The sequence below is a fragment of the Myotis daubentonii genome, chromosome 5 (assembly GCF_963259705.1).
Source record: "Myotis daubentonii chromosome 5, mMyoDau2.1, whole genome shotgun sequence".
Classification (NCBI taxonomy): domain Eukaryota; kingdom Metazoa; phylum Chordata; class Mammalia; order Chiroptera; family Vespertilionidae; genus Myotis; species Myotis daubentonii.
In genome coordinates this window covers 76,643,239-76,665,959 of record NC_081844.1, presented here as the reverse complement: position 1 = coordinate 76,665,959, position 22,721 = coordinate 76,643,239, and the positions used below count along the sequence as shown (strand labels likewise).

The following is a 22,721-nucleotide window of genomic DNA, read 5'->3' as shown; positions in this document are numbered from 1 at the left end:
TAAAGATAACGGCAGTGAGAAAGAGTAAACTGAAAATAGGCTTTTCTTGCACACCCAGGACTTACTGTGTGCCAGGCAATTCTAAGCAGTTTGTGAAGTCATTTAATCCTCACAACAACCCTACATGATAGGCACTGTTTTTACCTACTTTTACAAATAAGGAAACAGAAGCAGAAGAGGATATAAATGACTTGCCTGAAGTCCCAGGACTAGTGAGTGGTGGTGCTAAGATTTGAGCCCATGTAGTCTGGCTCATATTCTGAACCTCCATCCTGTAATGCCTGTTCATTCCAAGTGCAAAGGAGGGGGGCTGTGGAGAAGCAGCAATGAAAAGCAAGGAAGGGCACCCACCCCACCTCCATGCCCACGGATTCAGGAGGAACGGGGGCGAGGTGGGGAGAGGAGAGCAAGCAGCAGTCACTCTCAACAGGGCTGCAAGGGAAGCTGCATCCTTGGGGAAAACCAGAATCAAACTAGGAAGTCTGTCTGACTTTGTTTCATTGCCTATGTGTGTCCTGTATTGCTGTTTTTGGTCACTCCTATTGCAATGGCTAGAGCTTTCAGAAACATGTTGTTGCTAGAAGGTAACTGGTTTTATTATTTAACTAGAGGCCCAGTGCATGAATTCGTGCACCTTGAAAGAAACTGTGGGCCCTGAGGATGCGGTGGGCACAGGGGCGGGTCTCGGCCCATCCTCCTGCCTCAGCCCTCGGTCCCCTGTCTGCTGGCAGCCCCACTCCTGCCACTCCCATGCACTTGCGGTGCTGGCCCCACGTGCACCTACTGATGGCGCAGAGCAGTTGGGGCCGGCACCAGCAGCGGTGCGAGCAGAGGCTGCTGGCCTGATCGCCCCTCAGGAGCAGGGGGAGGTGGAGAAGCCCTGAGGGGGGATCTGGGCCAGCAGCCACCACTCGCACCCACCTACGGCACCGAGCAATTGGGGCCAGTGCTGGGCGCTGGCAGCAGGTGTGAGCGGCGGCTCTGGTGCCGGGAGCGGGTGCAAGTGGGACCAGTGCCGGCAGCAGGTGTGAGCACTGGGCAGGAACACGGTTCATAGGAGCAAAGAATTTTCAGTAACCACCAGAGGTTAGCCCCGATGACAGTGACTGGTGCTCTGCCTTGGTCTGGCGCCCCTACTCACCTGCTCCACCATCCTTCTGTGGCCGACGCCTGACATGTTTGCACGCATCCCCTGGTGGTCAGTGCACATCATAGCGATTGGTTGTTCGGTTGTTCAGCTGTTCAGTCTATTTGCATATTAGAGTTTTATATAGATAGATGGGAATGTTTCATCGTTGGCTTGAGTTTAATTTTGATTTGAAGACAACATTAAGAATATATTCTCTTATCCTTTGCAATGTTATGAGTTTGCTAAGCTAGGAGATAGTAAATGTTATCGAATAATGGCCAGTGTTAGGTGTCTGTCAGACATTTTCCCTTTGGCTTTATTGTGTTGATGATTTAGGTTTCTCATTTTCTGAAGTAGTCTTGCACTCTTGGGATAAAAACACCTTGGTTAATTATGTGTACTTACTTATTTAAATCTTTATTGTTGAAAGTTTTACATAGGTCCACCTTTCCCCCCCATTAATCTCTTCCAGCCCACTACCAACCCCCACACCCAGGCTCTCACCACCACATTGTCTGTGTCCATGGGTTCTGCATATGTGCATACAAGTTCCTTGGTTGATCTCTTCCCACCCCCCCTCCCCTGCCTTCCCTCTGAGGTTCATTGTCTGAAGATGATATGAACAAGTCTGTTCATGCTTCTGTGTCTCTGGGTCTATTTTTGTTCATCAGTTTATTTGGTTCATTAGATTCCATATATGAGTGAGATCATATGATACTTACCTTTCTCCAACTGGCTTATTTCACTTAGCATAATGCTCTCCAGGTCCATCCATGCTGCTACAAATGGTAAGAGTTCTTTTTAATTGCTGTGTAGTATTCCATTGTGTAAATGTTACCAGTTTTTTTTTTTTTCATCTGCTGATAGGCACTTACGCTGTTTCCAAATCTTAGCTATTGTAAATTGTGCTGCTATGAACATAGGGATGCATATATCCTTTCTGATTGGTGTTTCTGATTTCTTGGGATATATTCCTAGAAGTGGGATTACTGGGTCAAATGGGAGATCCATTTTTAATTTTTTGAGGAAACTACATACTGTTTTCCATAGTGGCTGCACCAGTCTGCATTCCCACCAGCAGTGCACGAGGGTTCCCTTTTATCTACAACCTCGCCAACATTTGTCGCTTGTTGATGGTAGCCATTCTGACAGGTGTGAAGTGATATCTCATGTTGTTTTGATCTCTCGTATGATATGTGACTTTGAGCATTTTCTCATGTCTCTTGGCTTTCTGTATGTCCACTTTGGAAAAGTGTCTATTTAGGTCTTTTGCCCCCCCCCCCCCCTTTTTTTATTGGATTGTTTAACTTCCTTATAAGTTGTGTGAGTTCCCTATATATATTTGGAGATTAACCCCTTATCGGATGTATCATTGGCAAATACGTTCTCCCATGCAGTGAGTTAATTGTGTTTATTTTAATATGACTGGGATTGATTTGCTCTTAATTTATAAATTCCTGGATCTGTGCTCTGAGTGCGAATTGGTTTGTTTTTTCTCATACCTTTGTCAAGGTCATGCTAGTTTGGTAAATATGGGTAATTTCCGTTTTTCAAAGCTCATTAGGACTGAACATTGTCATGAGAAGGTGGCAGGAGAGGTGGCTGTGCTGCTTGGCCCTTTCATCCAGGCACTGGGTGAGGGTCTAGACCAGCCTTTTCAACCAGGGTTCTTCATGGGAACCACAGAAAGGAATCTGAGTAATTTTTTCCAATTCTCTCAAGGATAGTACGTAACTAGTGTCCTTTTATATACATAGAAATTGATTACATACAGTGGGTACTATATTAGTTTCCTATTGCTGCTATAACAAATTATAATTACCACAAACCCAGCAGCTTAAAACAATACAAATTTATTCTCTTATACTTCTGGAGATCAGGAATCCAAAATCAGTTTTACTGGGCTAAAAGTCAAGGTGCCAGTGAGGCTGGTTCCCTTTGGAGGCTTGGTGGGGGTGGGGGGGTAGGGAGGGAATTGGGGTCCTTCAGCCTGCGGCAGGGCTCTATCCACTGAACCACACCGGCTGGGCTCTGCCTCCTTATAAGGACACTAGTGACTACATTTAGGGTTACCAGGGTAACCCCATCTCAAGATCCTTAGCTTTAATCACCTCTGCAAAGCCCCTTTGGCTACATAATATTCACAGGTTCCATGGATGAAGACCTTGGTATCTTCAGAGGCCATTACTCAACCTACTATAGGTATGTTAGGGCCTTGGAGCTCTTTATTTCCTCCATTTTTAAAAATTTGTTGGGATTACACTGATCAATAAAATTATATAGGTTTCGATTATATAATTATGTAAGTGTACAATTCTATAACACATCATCTGCATATTGTATTCTGCGTTCACCACCCAAAGTCTAATCTCCTTCTGTCACCATTTGTTCCCCCTTTAAGGACCTTCGAGCTTAATTCTCTTCTATACTTGGGCTGAGAAAGGCTGTCTAGACCAGTGACGGCGAACCTATGACACGCGTGTCAGAGGTGACACGCGAACTCATTTTTTTGGTTGATTTTTCTTTGTTAAATGGCATTTAAATATATAAAATAAATCAAAAATATAAATCTTTGTTTTACTATGGTTGCAAATATCAAAAAATTTCTATATGTGACACGGCACCAGAGTTAAGTTAGGGTTTTTCAAAATGCTGACACGCTGAGCTCAAAAGGTTCGCCATCACTGGTCTAGACCATATCCTCATTGTCTGCAGATGACACAGAACCATGCCACATGACTGACAGGCTCCGAAGGATCAAACTCCACAGTCTAACTCAAAAGCATGTGGCTTGGTAGCACTCTGTATGCAATGCTTGTGAGAGGCTTCAAGATGTCAGTTGGCAATTCCAAGGAAAAGTGTGATTGGGCTTTTATTAGAAATGACATCTAGAGTGAAATGAGGGGCCCGCTCCTCCAGATGTGGCAGGACCCCACTGGAGCAGGTCCTGACTTTGTGAGCGAGCCTCCCCCCCCCCCCCCCGTCATGCACAGCTGGAGCACAGCCAGCTGATGGTGAGGCTGAGGACACACAGGGAGAGTTAAAGACTTGTGATGGCAGGGGAGGCCTTGCTCTCTGTCAGCGTTTCCAAGGGTGGATGTGCACAGTGGGGAACTTCCTCTCTAGAGAGCCCTGCGGCTGGATGTGTGGGGAGGGAAGATGGTGGACAGTGACTACAAGGTTACTTACGGTTCCGTGAAACCCTGAGGCCCCATTCAACTTTGTAAAATTTTAGCTGGGAAAACTGAGGCCCAGAGGAAGGTCGCTTGGCTGGATTTATAGAGTGAATGGAGCCAGACATTAAAATCTCATCATTTATGGTCATCGTCAGGTGTTAACAGTCACTGATAACTCAGTTTTATAAAAGACTTTTTAAAAATTGATTTTTAGCCAAAGCCGGTTTGGCTCAGTGGATAGAGCGTTGGCCTGCGGACTGAAAGGTCCCAGGTTCGATTCCGGTCAAGGGCATGTATCTGGGTTGCAGGCACTTCCCCAGTGGGGGGTGTGCAGGAGGCAGCTGATCGATGTTTCTCTCTCATCGATGTTTCTAACTATCTCTCTCCCTTCCTCTCTGTAAAAAATCAATAAAATATATTTAAAAAAAAAGAATATGTTTAAAAATTGATTTTTAGACACCTTCCTGGTGTGGTTGAGTGGTTAGACTCTTCAGCACCTGCAATGAAGTCACGGGTTGGATTCCTAGTCAAGAGCATGTACCTGGGTTGCAAGTTCAATCTCCAGCCCCATTTAGGGCGAATGCAGGAGGCAACCAATCAATGTGTCTCTCTCACATCAATGTTTCTCTCTCTTCCCTCCCTCTCTCCCACTCTAAAAATCAATGGAAAAAATATCCTTGGATGAGGATAAACAAAAAATAAAAAGTTATTTTTAGAGAGAGAAGAAAGTAGGGGAGAGAGAGACATCAATGTGAGAACAAGACATCAATCAGCTGCCTCTCTTATGCCCCCCACTGGGAGCCCGAAACCCAGGCATATGCCCCGTCTGGGAATCAGTGCATATGATGTCGTCCAACCAGCTGGGCCACACTGGCCAGAGTGATAACTCGGCTTTTAAAAACCGTATCTCAGCAAATAAATTCAGTGATAACATTTAACACACATAATTTTAAAATGCAAAGACCTAAATCTTGAAGGCAGTGAGGACCTACTCTCAATGGTGCTGTGAGGAGTGAAAGGTAGCAGCAGGTCAGGCCAGGGAATCACACGGATGCTGGGAAGGGAAGGGAGGCCGGGTCTAACTGCTGAGCCCTGTGGGCCTGTCAGGCTGCCCGAGGGGATGAAGTTCAGGAATCAGTCCAAATTTCATGTGAAACAACTTTAATCATTTTAGAACCTCTCAGACATTCAAAATCCTAGACACAGAGCTCCTTTTAAAGAATATATTTGCTTACTGACTCAGCTGATACCAGAAACAAGCAGTTGCCTAAGGACCTGTATTTCTAAGGCAGCTAAATCTCGAGTCTTCTCAGTGAACATAGGATTCCAGGGAGCTAATATTGCACTTCACAATCTCTGAGCACTGGTCGATGTTCTTCTTAATCCTGTAGAATTTCTCCACATACTCGGATCGCCCCAAGAGCTCCACAAAATCTTCATCATGAGTGATTACCAGGAGCTGAAAGTTACGTTGCTGTGAGCGACTCTTTATTATCCTGAAACAACAGATTTAGAACATTTTGTGACTGAAGAACATGTATAACCCTTTCTTTCCTTTATTTGAAAAAGCGATTGAGAACCTTGTTTGACATATGACTGAGTGGCAGGGCCTCTGCCAGCCCTGCAGGAAGTGGGGCAGGGTGGGGTGGACCCGGGCCTCTGTCAGGTAGGAGCCCATCTCCTCTCCAGGCAGTGGGGGTGCATGTCTTGACTCTTCACGTAGGTCTGGCTTACGAACTGGTAAGAATACGTGATCTAGTTTCTTCCAGAACACAAAGTTCTTACCACAGCAGCTGGAAATGCTCTAAAGTTTTCCTGAATATCTATGCTGCTCAACTTTAGGAGTCTGACTTATTCCTTTGCCTTGGGTTTTCTTGACCTCTGACTAGTTTTCTCTGGAAGAAAATACTTTTTCTTTTTGAAAAGACAGACTACAGGCAAGGGGAATAACGTGTGCAAGCCCTGCTGCCTTCTCAGGAGCTGTGTCTACCTAGAATTCTGCCCGCCTAGTCACTAGATGCATCATGAGCATGACACACGGCCTGAGTGGGTGGACTGAGACACGGTGCTCGTTATCTATACGCTGAGGTTACGAGGCTGAGACCTGAGGCCTGAAAGACCTTTTCCTTATATCAACCACTTACATATCCCTTGCCCGGAGCTGGATGTACTTAGGTTCAAAAGCACTAGCCCTTACTTGCTGGTCACGCAGGTCTCCTGGGAGGTGGCTCCGGGGTTGCTCAATTCTCCCTCTGGCTGTCAGACAGGAAACATGTCTGCCAGGGGTCTCCCACAGGTGACTGTGCTGCAAGGTGTGTGCAACTTTACCTTCCTGGATTCCACTTAACCACTAATCTACTTTTGAATAAGAACTGTCACTCCTCACAGAGTCTGACGCATGTGGAAAGCTGGGGAGACAGTCCAAAACCACCGTGACCACCCAGAATGTTTTACAAGTCATGGTAACTCCTGTACACAACATGTGGGCCCCTCTGGTGGGTTTACAGGAAAGCCAAACCAAACCAGAAAACTCACCAGTTTCCCCATGAACACATGGGGAGGTGCAGGGTGTTGCTGCTGGTGGTCACCATTTAGTTCATTTTTAAAAATCTGATAAATTACTATCAAAAGGTAAAGCCAGCCAGCTTCCCCGAGGAAGACACATCTAGAGGCGTTTCACCACGGAGCTCTCTTAATCTTACTTTAAACTTGAGAAACTTACTCAACCAGCGAATGTGCGAGAGATTCAATGTTTTCTCGGTCAAGATTCGTTGTTGGCTCATCCAAGGCAAGGATGCCGCAGTTCAAACAGAAGGTTTCAGCCAGGGCCAGGCGGATAATGAGGGAGGCTAACACCTGGAAAAAGCACCAAAGCTGAGCTGCCGCACAGACCATTTTCTCATCCACCTGGGAAAGTGTGCAGACCTGGCTGGGTCTCTACACGGGGAAGGTCACAGGGCCACTGACCTGAGGAAAATCGCTGCTCTTCTGCTTGGGAGAGCCCGGCACTGTGACCAGACGTGCCCTTCCAGAAAGTGAGCCATCACGTGCACAACCTCAGCATATCATGTGCAATGAAATAAAATGCTAAGAGCAATGCTGACCCCCTGCCCCAATCACATCAGCTATAACAAAACTTGAAATCACAGACGTGAATCAGAAATGCATTGCCATTTAGTATTAACTAATAATTTTAATAACTGGTATAAGATTAACAACCTTAAAATTCACAACCTATTTTATTTTCCTGATAGAGATTTATCAGGAAACCTGGACACATTACATTTCCCAGAGCCTCAGAGGCCTTTTATCTCTTCCTTACATCTCTCTGTTCTGTGGTCTAAAAGAGGCACCTAACCTACAAATGCTCTCACCCACACAAATATGTTCGTGCATTGTGAGACAGAATGAATGAATTCCTGGGCCACAATACCAGGAGTACAGAAATACAGCGTTATTTAAGCTCACCTGTAGGAAATCCAAACAACCCAAACTGAGGCACTTCCATGGCTAATAGAAACCTAGTAGAAACCCCTCAGGCCCCGCTGAAACCATCTGAGGGCACAGGCACACCAATAAGAGTGCAGGCGCTTCAGGAAGTCTAACCACCTGTGTGTGAGCTGGAAGTCCCCCTCCCCTCGAACATGTGAGTGAAGGAGAGTCAGTGAGTTCGTGATTCTAGAGCAGCTGACAGTCTCTCTTTGATGGAGCGCGTGGCCCTTCGGACAGACACTTCTTCCTTTGTGTCTGAACCCCCTGCTGCCACCTCCCCCACCACTCCTCGGAGTGGAGTCTAATGAGGTCCTGGCCCACCTCTACCAAACCATTTCTCTGTCTTCTCCCCCAATCACTACCAATGAATTTTTCTAATTTATAGTAGTTACAGGAAATCTACTTTTATTCAGAAACTATTTTTGAAAGTATTTTTAATCCAAAGAGACATGTTTTAAACTATATTTTCCCATTCATAACTACCACTACAAATCACCAAAGCAAGTAGGGGATACTGATTATAGATCACAAATTTGTCATTTTTTGCAGACTACGATTATGATAATCTGCAGATGCCTTAAACTAGTATAGCTGTCTGGGCTGACAACAAAATACATACATGCATGGAGTGTCTTTAGGTCAGAATTTAAAACTACAAAAATAACTTGGGTAACATGAGCATCTATTTCTAGAATTTTAAAAATGTGTTAAGAAAACCAAGGGTAAAGAGATGTCATCAATATAATCTCTTGCTTCTAATCTGAAAGGAGGAATCTGAGGCGTCTTGGGTACCAGCCTGTGCGCAGGGAAGACCCAGCCTGTTCCCCAGGACGCAGGCCCCGCTGTCCTCACTGTAAATCACCTTCCCTCTGGCTTGCTCTGTGCTCCATACCCAACCGAGGCTGTCTTCCCAGAGCCTCACGCAGCACCAGGTGCCCTGCCCAGCAGCTGGGTGTGTGTGTGTGTGTGTGTGTGTGTGTGTGTGGTGAGGGGGGGGTCTGCAGGCCCCAAGGCTAGGCTGGGTGGTGTTGGGGGACTCGGACCTATAAGGGGGCTGCTTTCTCAGTGAGGCTCATCTATTATAACACCTCATCTGGCTCAACCTAGGATTTAGTTTGCTAATACTGCCTGTCACTGACTAAAACACACCTCCTCCTCCCACTTGACTTCTCTCAAATCAGGATGCATCTTATAATCACAACTGCCTTTTTTCTTTCTTAGTGGCACATAAAATGGTGTGTCTTGCAATCAATGACACAGTAACTTATTCTCATAAGGAAGGCTGTAGAAGAATGAATGGTCTTCAGCTCCTTGTTTTATATTGAGCCTATCCTGTGAGAATGGTTCAGGCCCTTCTCCTAAAAGCCTAATGTATGTGATGCTGCAGGAAATGCCGGTTAGAAGTGGGGGAGTGTGTGAGGGCAGCAGATCCGCCCCTGAATGTGGCAGCCACGAGCGTGGCAGGAGCTTCCACCATTCCCGGGCGGCCTTGGAGGCTTCCACCGCACTGACGTTTCTCTCTGTCGAGTCTCTGGGTGAAGGTGGCCCCTCGGTTCTGAGTACCTGCCTTTTGTCCAGCACTGCATCGTCCTCGCATATCCAAGGCCGTGTCACCCTTTAGCATCACCACGCGGTAGTTGTAATTCCGCCGTTTATCAGAAGCTGATACGTTTTCATCGGCATCAGACCGAATTTCTATATATTCAATATCTGACACAGAAGGAAGAAGATTTCAGAGGAACCTACACTCTGTACCCTTTGTCATTTGCCAGCATTATCAAATAAGCCCAGGAGTACCGTGTGAGGCAGACACCACAGGGGAAACCCTGGCTTGTCTGGAACCTTTCCTCTGGCTGAGAGTGTTCCCGTAGATTCCTGGCTAGAAGCAACCCAGAGACCCCAACCCCCTCTCAGCGCTGCCTTTCTTAGTTCTACTCTACTAAGAGTTTCCTCCTGACGGTTTCTTCTTATCACATTTCGGCTTATCCCTATCGACACTCAACAGAATCTATTATGTCATCAGCTAAATATAATGTGCATCGTAGCCAAATATGTAAGGCCTACCAGGCTCTGGAATAGAAACCTCTGCACTTCTTGCTACAAGATGTTGTCAAGATAAGAATTCTTAGAACACATCAGAGAGATGCTCAGCAAGGACCCGGGAGGGGACGCGGGCGATCAGAAGTCGCGCGGTGGGAGCGGGGACAGGGCTTGGGAGGAGCTGGTGACACCGCGCGGTACCTTGTCCACGATAGGTGCTGCGCCAGAGGTCTCGGATGATCTTATTGATTTCTTCCATTTTCATACTGTGGAATTTCATTATTGCTCTGGAAAAAAAGCCAGTGGTACTTTTAATAGAATAATAATATGGTAACGTGTTATTACATGTAACAGTAACATTAAAGTGTGAAATATATAATAATGTGTATAATAATAATGTAAGTAACATCATAACAATATCATGAAGTAACTTCCCTGGATATTTCAGTGATAAAAGTAGGATATAGTAAGAGCTAGAAAAAATAATCAGGACCAAGATCTTGCTGCTTGGCTAATAATGAGTAGTGCCATCATATTTCCAGAGCTCCAGGGTCCCCACCTTCTCCATTTTTACTCTGTATGATATGACAAACACCCCCTTAATACACCCACAAATGCTGTGAACATTTCAGAAAACAGTTTTTTAGTAGACTCTTTCTTAGGCTTATTGGAAGGACTGTTTCCACTGATGGCCACCAGTTACAGGAAGACCTGCTGAATGGAAGAGAGTCAAGAGGGGAGGGAGGTGTACAGGGTCCCTTGCTCTATGGGGAAATAGGCAAATCTCTGCAAATGCTGTTGTTTTCCTCTTTAATTACTAATAAGGTTTACCAAGAGTCAGTCTCTTGGGCTGCTTTTATTCCTCAGATCCGTGAGCTTTTTATCTATTAGAAGCTTTGGTACAGAAAGGGCCATTTAGAGGCTTAAACTGAGCTGAACCTCAAAACTTTTATTCTCCCTTCCTAGCCAAAGATTCAGAAATCCTAATAGGTACACCCCTTCCGTCCCCTCTCAACACTCTTAAAAACTAGGAGTTTCTGAACACTAAAAAGAAGAAATGTCTGTAAAAACAGAAGTAGCCTTCAAAATCTAATGTTGTTCTTACTATTGTCACCTTTCACCAAAAAGCGCGGGGTTCTGTGGAGGCCTATGAACTGTAGGCGCTGCCCCAGTGACACACAGGCAGACTTTGGTGCCACCGCCACACAGAGGATGTGAGGCGCCTCACTTCCATTTGCAGCCTCTTATCTGATACACACAAAAAGAAACTGAACGTAATGCTTCTGCCTCTTCATAATCACTTCATGATCTTCTGGTTCACTAGCCAAAGAGAAAGAAATGACTCAACATAAATACATTTTAAGTATCAGATGAAGGATTTTGAAGTAATTGACTGGAAAAAACCATATTCTGCTTGATGATGAGAATGCAAGTCTCCATATTCTACTTTATACATCTGTCTCAGGCTAACATTTTATACTCCTTTAAAAGGATGGAGACAGCCCTGGTCAGTGTGGTAGGTGGTTAGAGTATTGGCCCATGCGCCAAAGGGTCTTGGGTTTGATTTCTGGTCAAGGGCACGTATCTGGGTTGCAGGTTTGATCCCTGGCCCCAACTGTGGGTGTGTGTGGGAGGCAACCAATTGATGTCTCTCTCTCACATCGATGTTTCTCTCTCTCCCTCCCCCTATCCCCTTCCTCCCTTCCACTCTCTAAAAATCAATAGAAAAAAATATCCTTGGGGTGAGGATTAACAAAAAAATAAGACAAAGGATGGAGACAAAATGTCTAAATATCTGCTATAAAATACACACACACGCACCCTCAGAGAATGTTCTTGAGATCAATCATGTAATCCATAGTTTTTTGCTTTTTAATTAATCCTCACCTGAGGATATGTGTGTGTGTGTTTTTTTTTTTTTTTTAAATATATTTTATTGATTTTTTTACAGAGAGGAAGGGAGAGAGATAGAGAGCCAGAAACATCGATGAGAGAGAAACATTGATCAGCTGCCTCCCGCACACCCCCCACTGGGGATGTGCCCGCAACCCAGGCACATGCCCCCGACCGGAATCGAACCCGGGACCCCTCAGTCCGCAGGCCGACGCTCTATCCACTGAGCCAAACCGGTTTCGGCATGTGTGTGTTTTTTAATTGATTTTTAGAGAGAAAGGGAGAGGGAGAGAAACATCAATGTGAGAGACATTGATTGGCTGCCTCACGAATGCACCCAGACTGGGGATTGAACCCGCAACCTAGGTATGTGCACTGGCCTGGAATCAAACCCACAACCTATTTGGTGTATGGAACAAGGCCCAACCTGCTGAACCACCTGCCCCAGGTTGTAAGCCATAGTTTTATATATTACTATCCTGACTTTTCAAATGACTTTTTAAAAAAGTCATCTTTCCATTCAAGTTAAAAATCTTCCATAAATGAACCCTCCCAAAGTAGAGCACAAGCTCCAGCTGAGGCAGGGGGTGACGGTGCCCCGTGTGCAGCCGCGGAGGTGCATCTGCCCGTGGGTAGTGTGCTGGAGAGAGCACTGCGAGAAAGACCTACTCACCCCAGGGCTGTGCCAGACACAGCTGAGGCTACCTGGCTGTATCCCTTCTGTCTAGTCTTGAGTTTAACCCCACTTGAGGGAATAACAATAATAATAGTGGTTACTATTGAGGAGCATTAACTTATGGAAGGCACAAATATGCTTAAACAATCATATTATTTCATTTAATCCTTATAATATTGGGAGAGTTAGGTTTGGTTATCCCCATTTTCCTATTAAGAAGATGAAGTCAGTAACTTCATCAGAATCAGAGAAAAGTGGGTAGACTATTAACAGCCCTTGAATATGATAATTAAAAATTTTAAAAGGCAGTCAAAATGCCATCCTTAAAGCCACCAAGCTGAGCTAGTTTTATGACTAAATGTTCTCCATTCTTCAAGGTACATTGGTACGCTTAAAACTCTCAAGTATCTGAAATATTACATAGCAAAAAGAAATATAAGTAGAGCCTGGCCTGTGTTGCTCAGTGGTTGAGTGTTGACCCATGAACTAGGATTCATGGTTCAATTCCTGGTCAGGGCACATGCCCAGGTTGTGGGCTCAATCCCCAGTAGGGGGTGTGCAGGAGGCAGCTGATCAATGTTTTTCTCTCATCATTGATGTTTCTATTCTCTCTCCCTTCCTCTCTGCAATCAATAAAAACATTTTTTTAAAAAAGAAATACAAGTAGAAAGAGGAAAAAAATGTATAAGCCTATATAAGATCATTTAGTAGTGAGGTATTAAAAAGAATATATCAGGACCAAGTAGTATTTATCCCAAGAATAGTACAACAGAAAAAAAAAATTGATTCATTGTATTAATGGATTATAAGGAAAAAAATCATCTCAATAGATGTCCAAAAAGTACTTGTTATAACACTGAGTTTTGATAAAAATCCTCAGTAAAAAATAGAAAATTTTCTTAATTTGACAAAATGACTTGATCAGATATCCACAGCAGCATTCAATTAATGTTGAAATATACAGAAGTGTTACTGCTAAAAACTGTATCAAGAAAAAGATGCCTCTTATTATGGCTACCCTAAAATAATATCCTAGAGATATCCCTAACAATTCAGGAAGATAATGAAGAGGAAGCAGCAGCCCAAAACATGTCATTGTTTCTGCAAGTGATATAACTGTGCACTCAGAAAATCTAAGAAATCAACTGTAAAGCTATTAAGACTAATACAGTGGTCAGAAATAAAATTAATAGTTTTATTATCTAGTAGCAAAATCCAATAGAAAACAATAGAAAAAAAGGATCCTAATCACAGTGGCAATTAAAATTATGAAATAAATACCTAGGAAAAAATCTAACAAAAAGGTACATGCTCTAAATGGAAAGCTATAGAACTTTACAACAGGACAAAGGAACTGACTAAATAGAAGAGACATACTATAGAGTCCAAAATGGGAGATTCAATACTGCAAAGATGTCTCCTCTCCTCAGTAATCCATAAAGCAAATGCAATCCAAACACAACTCCCAAAAGATTAAAACATTTTTAAAATTAAATCCATAAGGTGACTCTAAAGTTCTTATTTCAAAAGAGTAATGCAAAATAATAAATCACAGTAGGACAGGAAAAGAAATGAAATAAAACCAAATACTTGCAGAACTTTAGTTTTATAAATGACATTTTAAATCAGTAGGAAAGCTTTCAGTAGTGTTGGGGAAAGGAAAAACTTAAACTTATATCACTGCCCTTTAACAAACCTCAAATATAATTCTTCTGAAAACATTTTTATAATTTTAAGATTGGGGAGGCCCTTCTAATCCAGAAGCCATAAAGAAAGACTAAAGATTTGCCTACCTAGAAATTAAAAGTCACAAACAATACTGTTAAGTTAAAGGACAATGACAAACTAGGAATAACTAACTTGCAATGTATGTGAAAAGGATTAATATCTAGAATATATATTTAAAAAGTGGTACAAATCATTGAGAAAAAGACAACCTAATAGAAAAACTGGTAAAAAGATATGAATAGGCAATTCTTGGAGAAGAAATACAAATAGCCAACATATGTAAAAAGTGTTTAACCTCACTAATAAATAGGGAAATGTAAATTAAAGTGAGCATTTTTTGGTGTGTGTAACAGACTGGCAAAAATTAGAAAGGGTAATGATATGAAGACATAGAAAAATGGGTACTTTCATACACTTTTGGTGAATACAAATTTTGTAAATGTGTTTGGAAGGCAATCTGGCAATAACAACTTAAAAATGTAGATACCCTCTGACCCATTAACTCTGTTTCTAAGAAGTTATCTTCCTAGTGTATCTATACAAGTGTGCAAAGACATGCATTGTAGCACTATCTGTAGTAGCAATTATTTAAAAACTTCCTAATATGTCCATCTGTGGTTAAATAAAGTAGGCAACATCCATTTTATAGAATAGTATGCAGCCATTATAAATGAAGTACTTACATATATGAACATAAAAGATTTTCATTACATGTTAAGTGAAAGAAAAAGCCAACAGAAAAAGCCAATAGTGTGATACTATTCACATAAAAACAAAAAAGATCTATTTGTATAAACATACTTAGAAAAGCACTGTGAGGGAAATAAAAACATGTCACCAATGTACTAATACTTAAGTGCTGAATAAATGTTAGACATTGTCATGGAAATAAACCTAAGTCTAATGTGAACCATATTCTGTGATTTGGTTAGTAATGGAGTGAGTACCAGGAAGCATAAATATCTATAATATAAGGCTGAATGGGTTAACTCATATAAGTTGTACAAAATATTATGGAATACACAGGAAGGAAAAATTACATCTGCTTGGGAAGGGCTTCATCAAGATAACGTTCCAAGGAAGAGAAATAGCATGGGAAAATCTGAGGTGTCCTAAGGAATGTTCGGTTTGCTTAGATCACAGTGAGTTGAGAGATGAAATGGGAAAGGCCAGGTGTGGAAGGAAGTCTGTCCTAAAATTAGCAGGGAATAGAGACAACTACCTTTAGGAAAATTAGCCAGGTGAAAGTATATTGGGGGGGTAGGAGGGACAAAGAAGTGAGGGAAAACGACAACAATATAGGTAAGAGTAAGGAGGGTCTGACGTAAGAGGGGGCTGTGCAAGAAAAGCAGCTCTGACACAGGACTGGGTGAGGGTGGACTGCTGATCAACACATACAGGCCCAGAGATGAGCTACACACACCTTTACGCACCTGGACTTTATAATTAACATTTAAGATTGACCTTGAAGGCCCATGACCTCAAGTAAACAATCATTCTGCTGAGGCAAAGATATGAATTTCATGGGCTGGAAACTGTTGTGGGTAAGTGGTCATCTGGTTAGTTGCATCAGCCCCACCATGTGCCTGGTATACATATCATTTGGTTATATGCAAATACTAACTCACATGAAGTGGTACATTTTGTGAAAACTGGTTCCCACAAGAGAATGGAAAGGTCTAAGAGCTAAGAATATGGTGGTCTATAAATTATTTGGTCCTATATTTAATCTAAAAGATTTCCTTTAAATTTTCAGTAACAATGTATGTCATATTATGAGGACAAATGATAGCTTTAGAGTAGTGATAATTTTGGTGATCAATAAAAGTCTTAGGATATGATCCTCACAAATGACAAGGGCCTACTAATTTCCTGTTTGAAAGAAGGCATGGGACAGCATGAGGCCAGAAAGACAAAAAGACATGTGCCAGTGAAACAATTCTATATGATACCATAATGGTAGATACATATCATTATACATTTGTCCAAACCCATAGGATGTATTACAACAAGAGTGAACCCTAATGTAAATGATGGACTTTGGGGGATTATGACATGTCAGTGTAGGTTCAACTGTTCCACTCTAGTGAAGGCTGCTGATGGTGGGAGAGGCTTTGGTTATTAGGTTGGGGGAAGTATATGGGAAATCTCTGTATTTTCTGCTCAATTTTGTGGTGAACCTAAAACTGCTCTAAATGAAGTCTACTAAAAAAAAAAAAAAAAAAAAAAAAAAAGACAGAGGCCTAACAGGTTTGGCTCAGTGGATAGAGCGTCAAGCCTGCGGACTCAAGGGTCCCAGGTTCGATTCCGGTAAAGGGCATGTACCTTGGTTGCGGGCACATCCCCGGTGGGGGATGTGCAGGAGGCAGCTGATTGATGTTTCTCTCTCATCGACGTTTCTAACTCTCTATCCCTCTCCCTTCCTCTCTGTAAAAAATCAATAAAACATTTTTTAAAAAGACAGAAAAATAGAAATAGGGGCCAATGTAACTGGTGCAGCTGTTTCTATCCATGTCCCTCTTCCTTCTTTATGCAGCATCTCCTGTAAACGTTAGGCTGACTACACTGTCCTTTAGTACCTCTTTGCACCAGGGCTTCTGCCCCGGCAATGAGATGATTTTCCTTTTTGTTCTAAGCTGTCCAGCTGCCTCCCACACTTGGACATTTAGTGAAAAGCTCTAAGTTCTAAATTATCTTCTTCCTAAGTATACATGTTTGATGTCACAAGTTCTAGTCTGATGTCACAAGTGAAGCATATTAGGCCTCCCCAGGACCATAGATCAGGGTTTTTGTTGCCGTTCTGAGGCCACGTTTTAAATCAGGACTTAGCAAAGATCGGAATGTCTGATATGGAGTAATTAGAGAGCAGGTATCTAAGGGGTCAGAAAAATATCATCTAAATAGTCCAAAACCTTACCTGCCGGGAAAAGACCTTCTAGGTCCTGCTTCTTTCATTATTTAAAACATCTCCAGGTACTAAGGAAGGTTAGCTACCATTTTGGCAAAATTTGAACTAATGCACATAAAATGGCAAATCTTGAACTGAATTTCCCCATTGTCTCAAGCTATTTTATTGAGTATTGATTAAAAGGGCCAAATACAAATATGCCTTACTAATAAAAAAATGTTAGTTCAAAAGTATGAAAAACTAAGTTAATGAAAATAAAGTTGGAAAAAAGTAGAAAAGATTATATATATATATATATGTATATATATATATATATGTATATATATATATATTTTTTTAAATATATTTTATTGATTTTTTACAGAGAGGAAGGGAGAGAGATAGAGAGTTAGAAACATCGATCAGCCGCCTTCTGCACATCTCCTACTGGGGATGTGCCCGCAACCAAGGTACATGCCCTTGACCGGAATCGAACCTAGGACCCTTCAGTCCGCAGGCCGATGCTCTATCCACTGAGCCAAACCGGTTTCGGCGAAAAGATTATATTTAACAAAGGACGTTTTCTAACAATATTGTCTTTATCCTTGTATTTAAAATTGTACCAAACTTTGGGATATATAGTTTGCTAAGAAATTGGCTAAGACCATTGTTATTCATGATTACATTGAATACTCTTCTCTGCTGCCCTGGTATTTAGCAGCGTGAGAACTTCCTGTCTCCCAACATTTAAGCTAGCAGAAGCCCTCTCATATAGAGGAAATGGTACCATGTTCCAAACTAATAATGATTTTCATCACCGAGCTAAACTCAAAATCCCTAATTTGCCAAACTTAAGTTGCACATTTAAAAGAAAAAAGACCACTTTTTCTAGATAAAACCCTTAAGACTATTACATTCTTAAAACTACTGAACTAATTTCCTTTAGCCAGACTCTCAAAAAAAAACCCACCACAAAACAAAACAGCTTTTAAAATTCAAGCAAGGGTTCAACCATTATCACAAGATAAACATTTGGTTTAAAAAAAAAAAAAACTGCAGTGAGTGTGAAAAGTCTCTGGTTATCTTTTGATTTTGGCTCGATGCTGGAGGGACCCAGTGCTGTAAAACTGCTGCATCCACGGTGAAGACAAGAATATTGGTTGAAAAATGAGCCCTAAGCCCTCCATGCATTCAAGTAGCCAGACTCTCAACAGATTCACAGAGAGTTGGTTACCTTGGATACAAAACTGTAAAAGTTACATGTTTCCACAGAATCTCAGCAGAATATGCAACCTTCCACGTTTGGGGAAGAATGACAGTGTAAGAATGGTATAAGGTTGAACATATTCTAAAATCATTTAATTCTAATTGATATATTCTACTAAGGGACAAGGAGCAATACATTCTAAATGATGAATGTTTTCCCTCTTCTCAGCCAGTGCAAGTCTCTCAGACCATTGGCAATGCTTACAATTAGTGATGTTTTTAGATGATTACTAATAACAGATGGTAATCAGCTTTTCTTGAAAATGCATTGCTAATTTCCTGTGTTACCTTAAATAGACAGCTAAATGCAACAACTACATTGACTGCATGCTTCATTCTAAGAGGTGAAACAATGAGGGAAATTTTGGACCTCACTTTCTTCTAGGTGAGAAGGCAAATTTAAGGCTTAGAGTATAAACCTTAAGAAGGCCACTGTTTGCAAGCACAAGCCCACAAAGACTCAATTTTGGGGAAATTTGTACCAATTCTTTTCCTCTCACTTAGTAGAATCCATCCGATTACCAGATAAAGACCTCAGTTTGGATTTGTTCCTTTAGTAAGCCCAAATTGCTGGAAAGCCCCGTACCTCCCTACCCCGAGAAACCCGATTGGCCACACCAAACCCTCTCACCCCCATTGCTTGGCTACGTGATGCCTCTGTGATTTTTTTCTCTACTGAAACGTCCTTCCTTCATTATTAAAGGCCCAGGTCAAACATAGACTGTGGGGCAGCTACCATGGTCTCCCCTGTTGGACTGTTTGCAGGAGGGACAGAATATGGTATCTCCATTTTCCCTGACGAGAAGACAGAAGAGGGATTTGGGAATGAACATGTGCATTTCTGAGGACATTCCTCTTCTTGTGGCTACCACTGGCTCTCTGGGTCTGCAGGAACAGCTGGAGGTGCCTAGCAGTAGTGTGCTATTCAGTCAGTACACATGAAACCAGGTCTGCAGTCAGTGTACTAAGTAGAGGAGTTACCTAATAGTAGAATATGTGCAAGTAAAATTTAAAACCAAACCTTTCTACCTAAATGGGCCCTTCAAGCTATCACCCCATTGTTTTGCTCCCCTTCACAGAAGAACTTTTTGTAAGAAGTATCTATATTCGCTGTCTCCATTTCTTACCAAACATCCTTTCCTCATCCAACTTCAAGGCTTTAGTTCCAACCAAGCCACTAAGATTGCACCTCAAAATCATTAACAACCTCCATTTTGTCAAATTCAAGGGTTGGGTCGCTTTTTTTGTTTCTTAAATTTCAGTGAGTTTTTGATTTTTAAAAATTTTATTTAAATAAATTTTAAAATCTTAAAATTCTATTTAAGATTATATAATATTGACACAATATTATATGAGTGTCAGGTATACAAAATAGTAATTAGACATTTATATACCTTATGATTTATGTGCCTCATGATTACTTTTGTAAGTGGCAGTTTGTTATCTTCACTTGCAATCCCTGATTTCCAATGCTGCTGAACATCTTTTCGTGTTTGATTATTTTGTTTCCTCTTTGAAACATTTGTGTCTTTTACCCATTTTAAATGTATTATTGGTCATTAATCCAATTGGTCATTACATTCTTTTGTTGTTAATTCCCATCAGGATATACTTTTTCCATTAATTTTTTTTTAGAGAGAGAAGGGAGGGAAGGAGAGAGACATCGATGTGAGAGAGATACATTAATTGGTTGCCTCCTGCACATGCCCCAACTGGGTGTGGGGATCGAACCTCCGACCCAAGTACATACCCTGGACTGGAAATCAAACCTGTGACCCTTCGGTGTGCAGGCCAAGGCTCTAACCACTGGACAACACAGGGCTTAGTCATTACATTCTTTTTTTTTTTTTTAAATATATTTTATTGATTTTTTACAGAGAGGAAGGGAGAGAGATAGAGAGTTAGAAACATCGATGAGAGAGAAACATCGATCAGCTGCCTCCTGCACATCTCCTACTGGGGATATGCCCGCAACCCAGGTACATGCCCTTGACCGGAATCGAACCTGGGACCTTTCAGTCCGCAGGCCGACGCTCTATCCACTGAGCCAAACCGGTTTCAGCGAGTCATTACATTCTTAATCTCCCTTCATCTTTCTCACCCATCTCTCCCATCCCTTCCCATCTGACAACTATCAGTTTATTCTCTGTATTTATGAGTTTGTTTTTGTTTTGTCTTTTTAGATTCCACACAGAAATGAAATCATATGGTATTTATCTTTCTCTGTCTGACTTATTTCACTAGCATAATACCCTAAAGGTCCATCCCTGTTGTTGCAAATACAAGTTTTTATTCATTTTTACGGCAAGGTAATATTCCACTGTATATATGTACCACATCCTCTTTATCCATTCATCTATTCATGGATACCTAGGGGTGAATGTATCTTTTCAAACTGGTGTTTTGGATTTCTTCAGATAAATACCCAGAAGTGGGACTGCTGGGTCACAGGCAGCTCTATTTTTAATTTAGTGAGGAACCTCCATACTGTTTTCCACAGTGGCTGCACAATTTGCAATCCCACCTAAAAGGCAGGAGGGTTTCTTTTCCTCCACATTTTCATATCCCACTCCTCAGGGAGGACCTTGGAAGCTGAGCTATCTTTGTTAATCTCCACCCTGTATGTGTGCGACTGAGTCCCCACCCCTCCTTCCTATCTAATAAGTTCCAAGATGATACTCATAATGCTGCTCCAGAAACACTTTAAGAATCAATGTATCTTGCCTCAAACAGATTGTCAAACTGCAGCAGGAAGGCCGGGGAGGGTGGGTGCAGGAGGTAGGGGGGTAAGAGATCAACCAAAGGACTTGTATGCATGCATATAAGCATAACCAATGGACATAAGACACCGGGGGATAGGGGAGGCTAGGGGACTGTCTAGGGCGGGGGGAAAAAATGGACACATATGTAATACCCTTTGTAATACTTTAAGCAATAAATAAATAAATAAATAAATAAATAAAAATAAAAAAAAATTTGGGCTCAGTGAGATAAAAAAAAAAAAAGAATCAATGTATCTGATTTTAAAATATGCATGTTAAAAATTTAAAGGTAAACACCTAAATAACTAAAGTGGAATATATCATTTACAACCCAAAGAAGGGAAACGAGAAATAAAGAAAAATTCCACAGAAGGCAGAAAGTAGAGAAAAAAAAAAGACAGAAACAAATTTGTGAATTGAAAGAACTAAATTCACTAGTGAAAAGAACAAGATGGTCAGACTGAATAAAAAATTCTGGGGGGGTTGGGGATGGGGATAAGGACACATGTAATACCTTAATCAATAAAGAAACAAAACCAAATTCTGTTATATGCTGAATATATTATGCAGATGTAGGAAATAAGAAGGTTTAGGCAATGGCACAGAGATAGATAAAATGACCAATGAAACAGATGGAAAACCCAGAAGTGACCCATACACACACATGGAATTCTGATGTGTGACGTAAGTGACAGTGCAGATCATTAAGAAAAGGATAGGCTCCTCACTACACAGAGCCAGGACGAGTGGTTGGCCACAAGGGGAAAAGTGATACTGGAGTCCTACCTGACGCTGTACATAAAGTTCCATTTAGGATTATATACTTAAATGTACTTAAATGTGAAAAGACAAACTTTAAAACTTTTAGAAGGACACACAAAAGTAGGGAAGGATTTCTTAAACAAGACAAAAAGAAGAGATTGGTAAATTCAATGACCCTAAAATCAAATCTGTCCACTAGAAGACACTATAAGAAAGTGAAAAGATAAACATGAAAAGTTCGAAAAAAATATTTGTAATACATGTAACTTAAAAGTAATTAAAATGCAGAAGAGATAAAGAACACCTTCAAATCAATTAGATGACTGAAAGCCCTGGCTGGATGACCTAATTGGTTGAAGCATCGTCCCATATACCAAAAGGCTGCGGGTTCGATTCCTGATTGGGGTGCATACCTAGGCTGTGGGTTTGAGCCCCAGGTGGGGAGCATACAAGAGTCCACGAAATGTTTCTCTCTTCCTTCCTCTCTCTCTAAAATCAATAAACATATCCTTATGTGGGGAGTAAGGAAAAAAACCCAAAACTAATAATACATTAAATATAGGTACAAGACACAAACATTTTAAAGAGGAAGCAAAATGGTCAAACATGAAAAAGATGTTCAGCAATATTAGAAATCAGGGGACTGCAGATGAAGACCACAATGATTTAACATTTTAAACTCAGATTGGCAAAAATTAAGAAACTGAAAAAAAATCAATGTCAGAAAATGTGTTTAAAAAAATCCTTATATTCTGCTAGTGGTGCAAATTAGTGAAAAAACTTTGGCAAAAATCTTAACATTATTTTGTAAAATTGAGCATATCCTGCAACCCAGAAACTTTACCCCACATATACTCTAGGGCAGTGGTTGGCAAACTGTGGCTCGCGAGCCACATGCTGCTCTTTGGCC

The 22,721-nt window shown here is 41.6% G+C and overlaps 1 protein-coding gene across 5 annotated transcripts in view; it reads right to left on the bottom strand.

Moving 5' to 3' along the window:
* Positions 1-5,449: 5,449 nt before the first annotated feature.
* Positions 5,450-22,721, bottom strand: part of RAD50 (RAD50 double strand break repair protein) — a 74,099-nt gene continuing 56,827 nt past the window's right edge. The window contains exons 22-25 of one of the 5 annotated variants that reach the window (XM_059698343.1): positions 10,039-10,124; positions 9,365-9,507; positions 7,028-7,161; positions 5,450-5,801 (exon numbers count right to left, since the gene is read on the bottom strand). In XM_059698343.1, coding sequence (XP_059554326.1) covers positions 5,615-5,801; positions 7,028-7,161; positions 9,365-9,507; positions 10,039-10,124 — 550 coding nt within the window. In that variant the 3' untranslated portion in view covers positions 5,450-5,614. Of the gene's footprint in view, positions 5,802-7,027; positions 7,162-9,360; positions 9,508-10,038; positions 10,125-22,721 lie in introns of all 5 variants that reach the window. The other 4 variants (XR_009453064.1, XM_059698344.1, XM_059698345.1 and 1 more) reach the window with 4 other exon arrangements.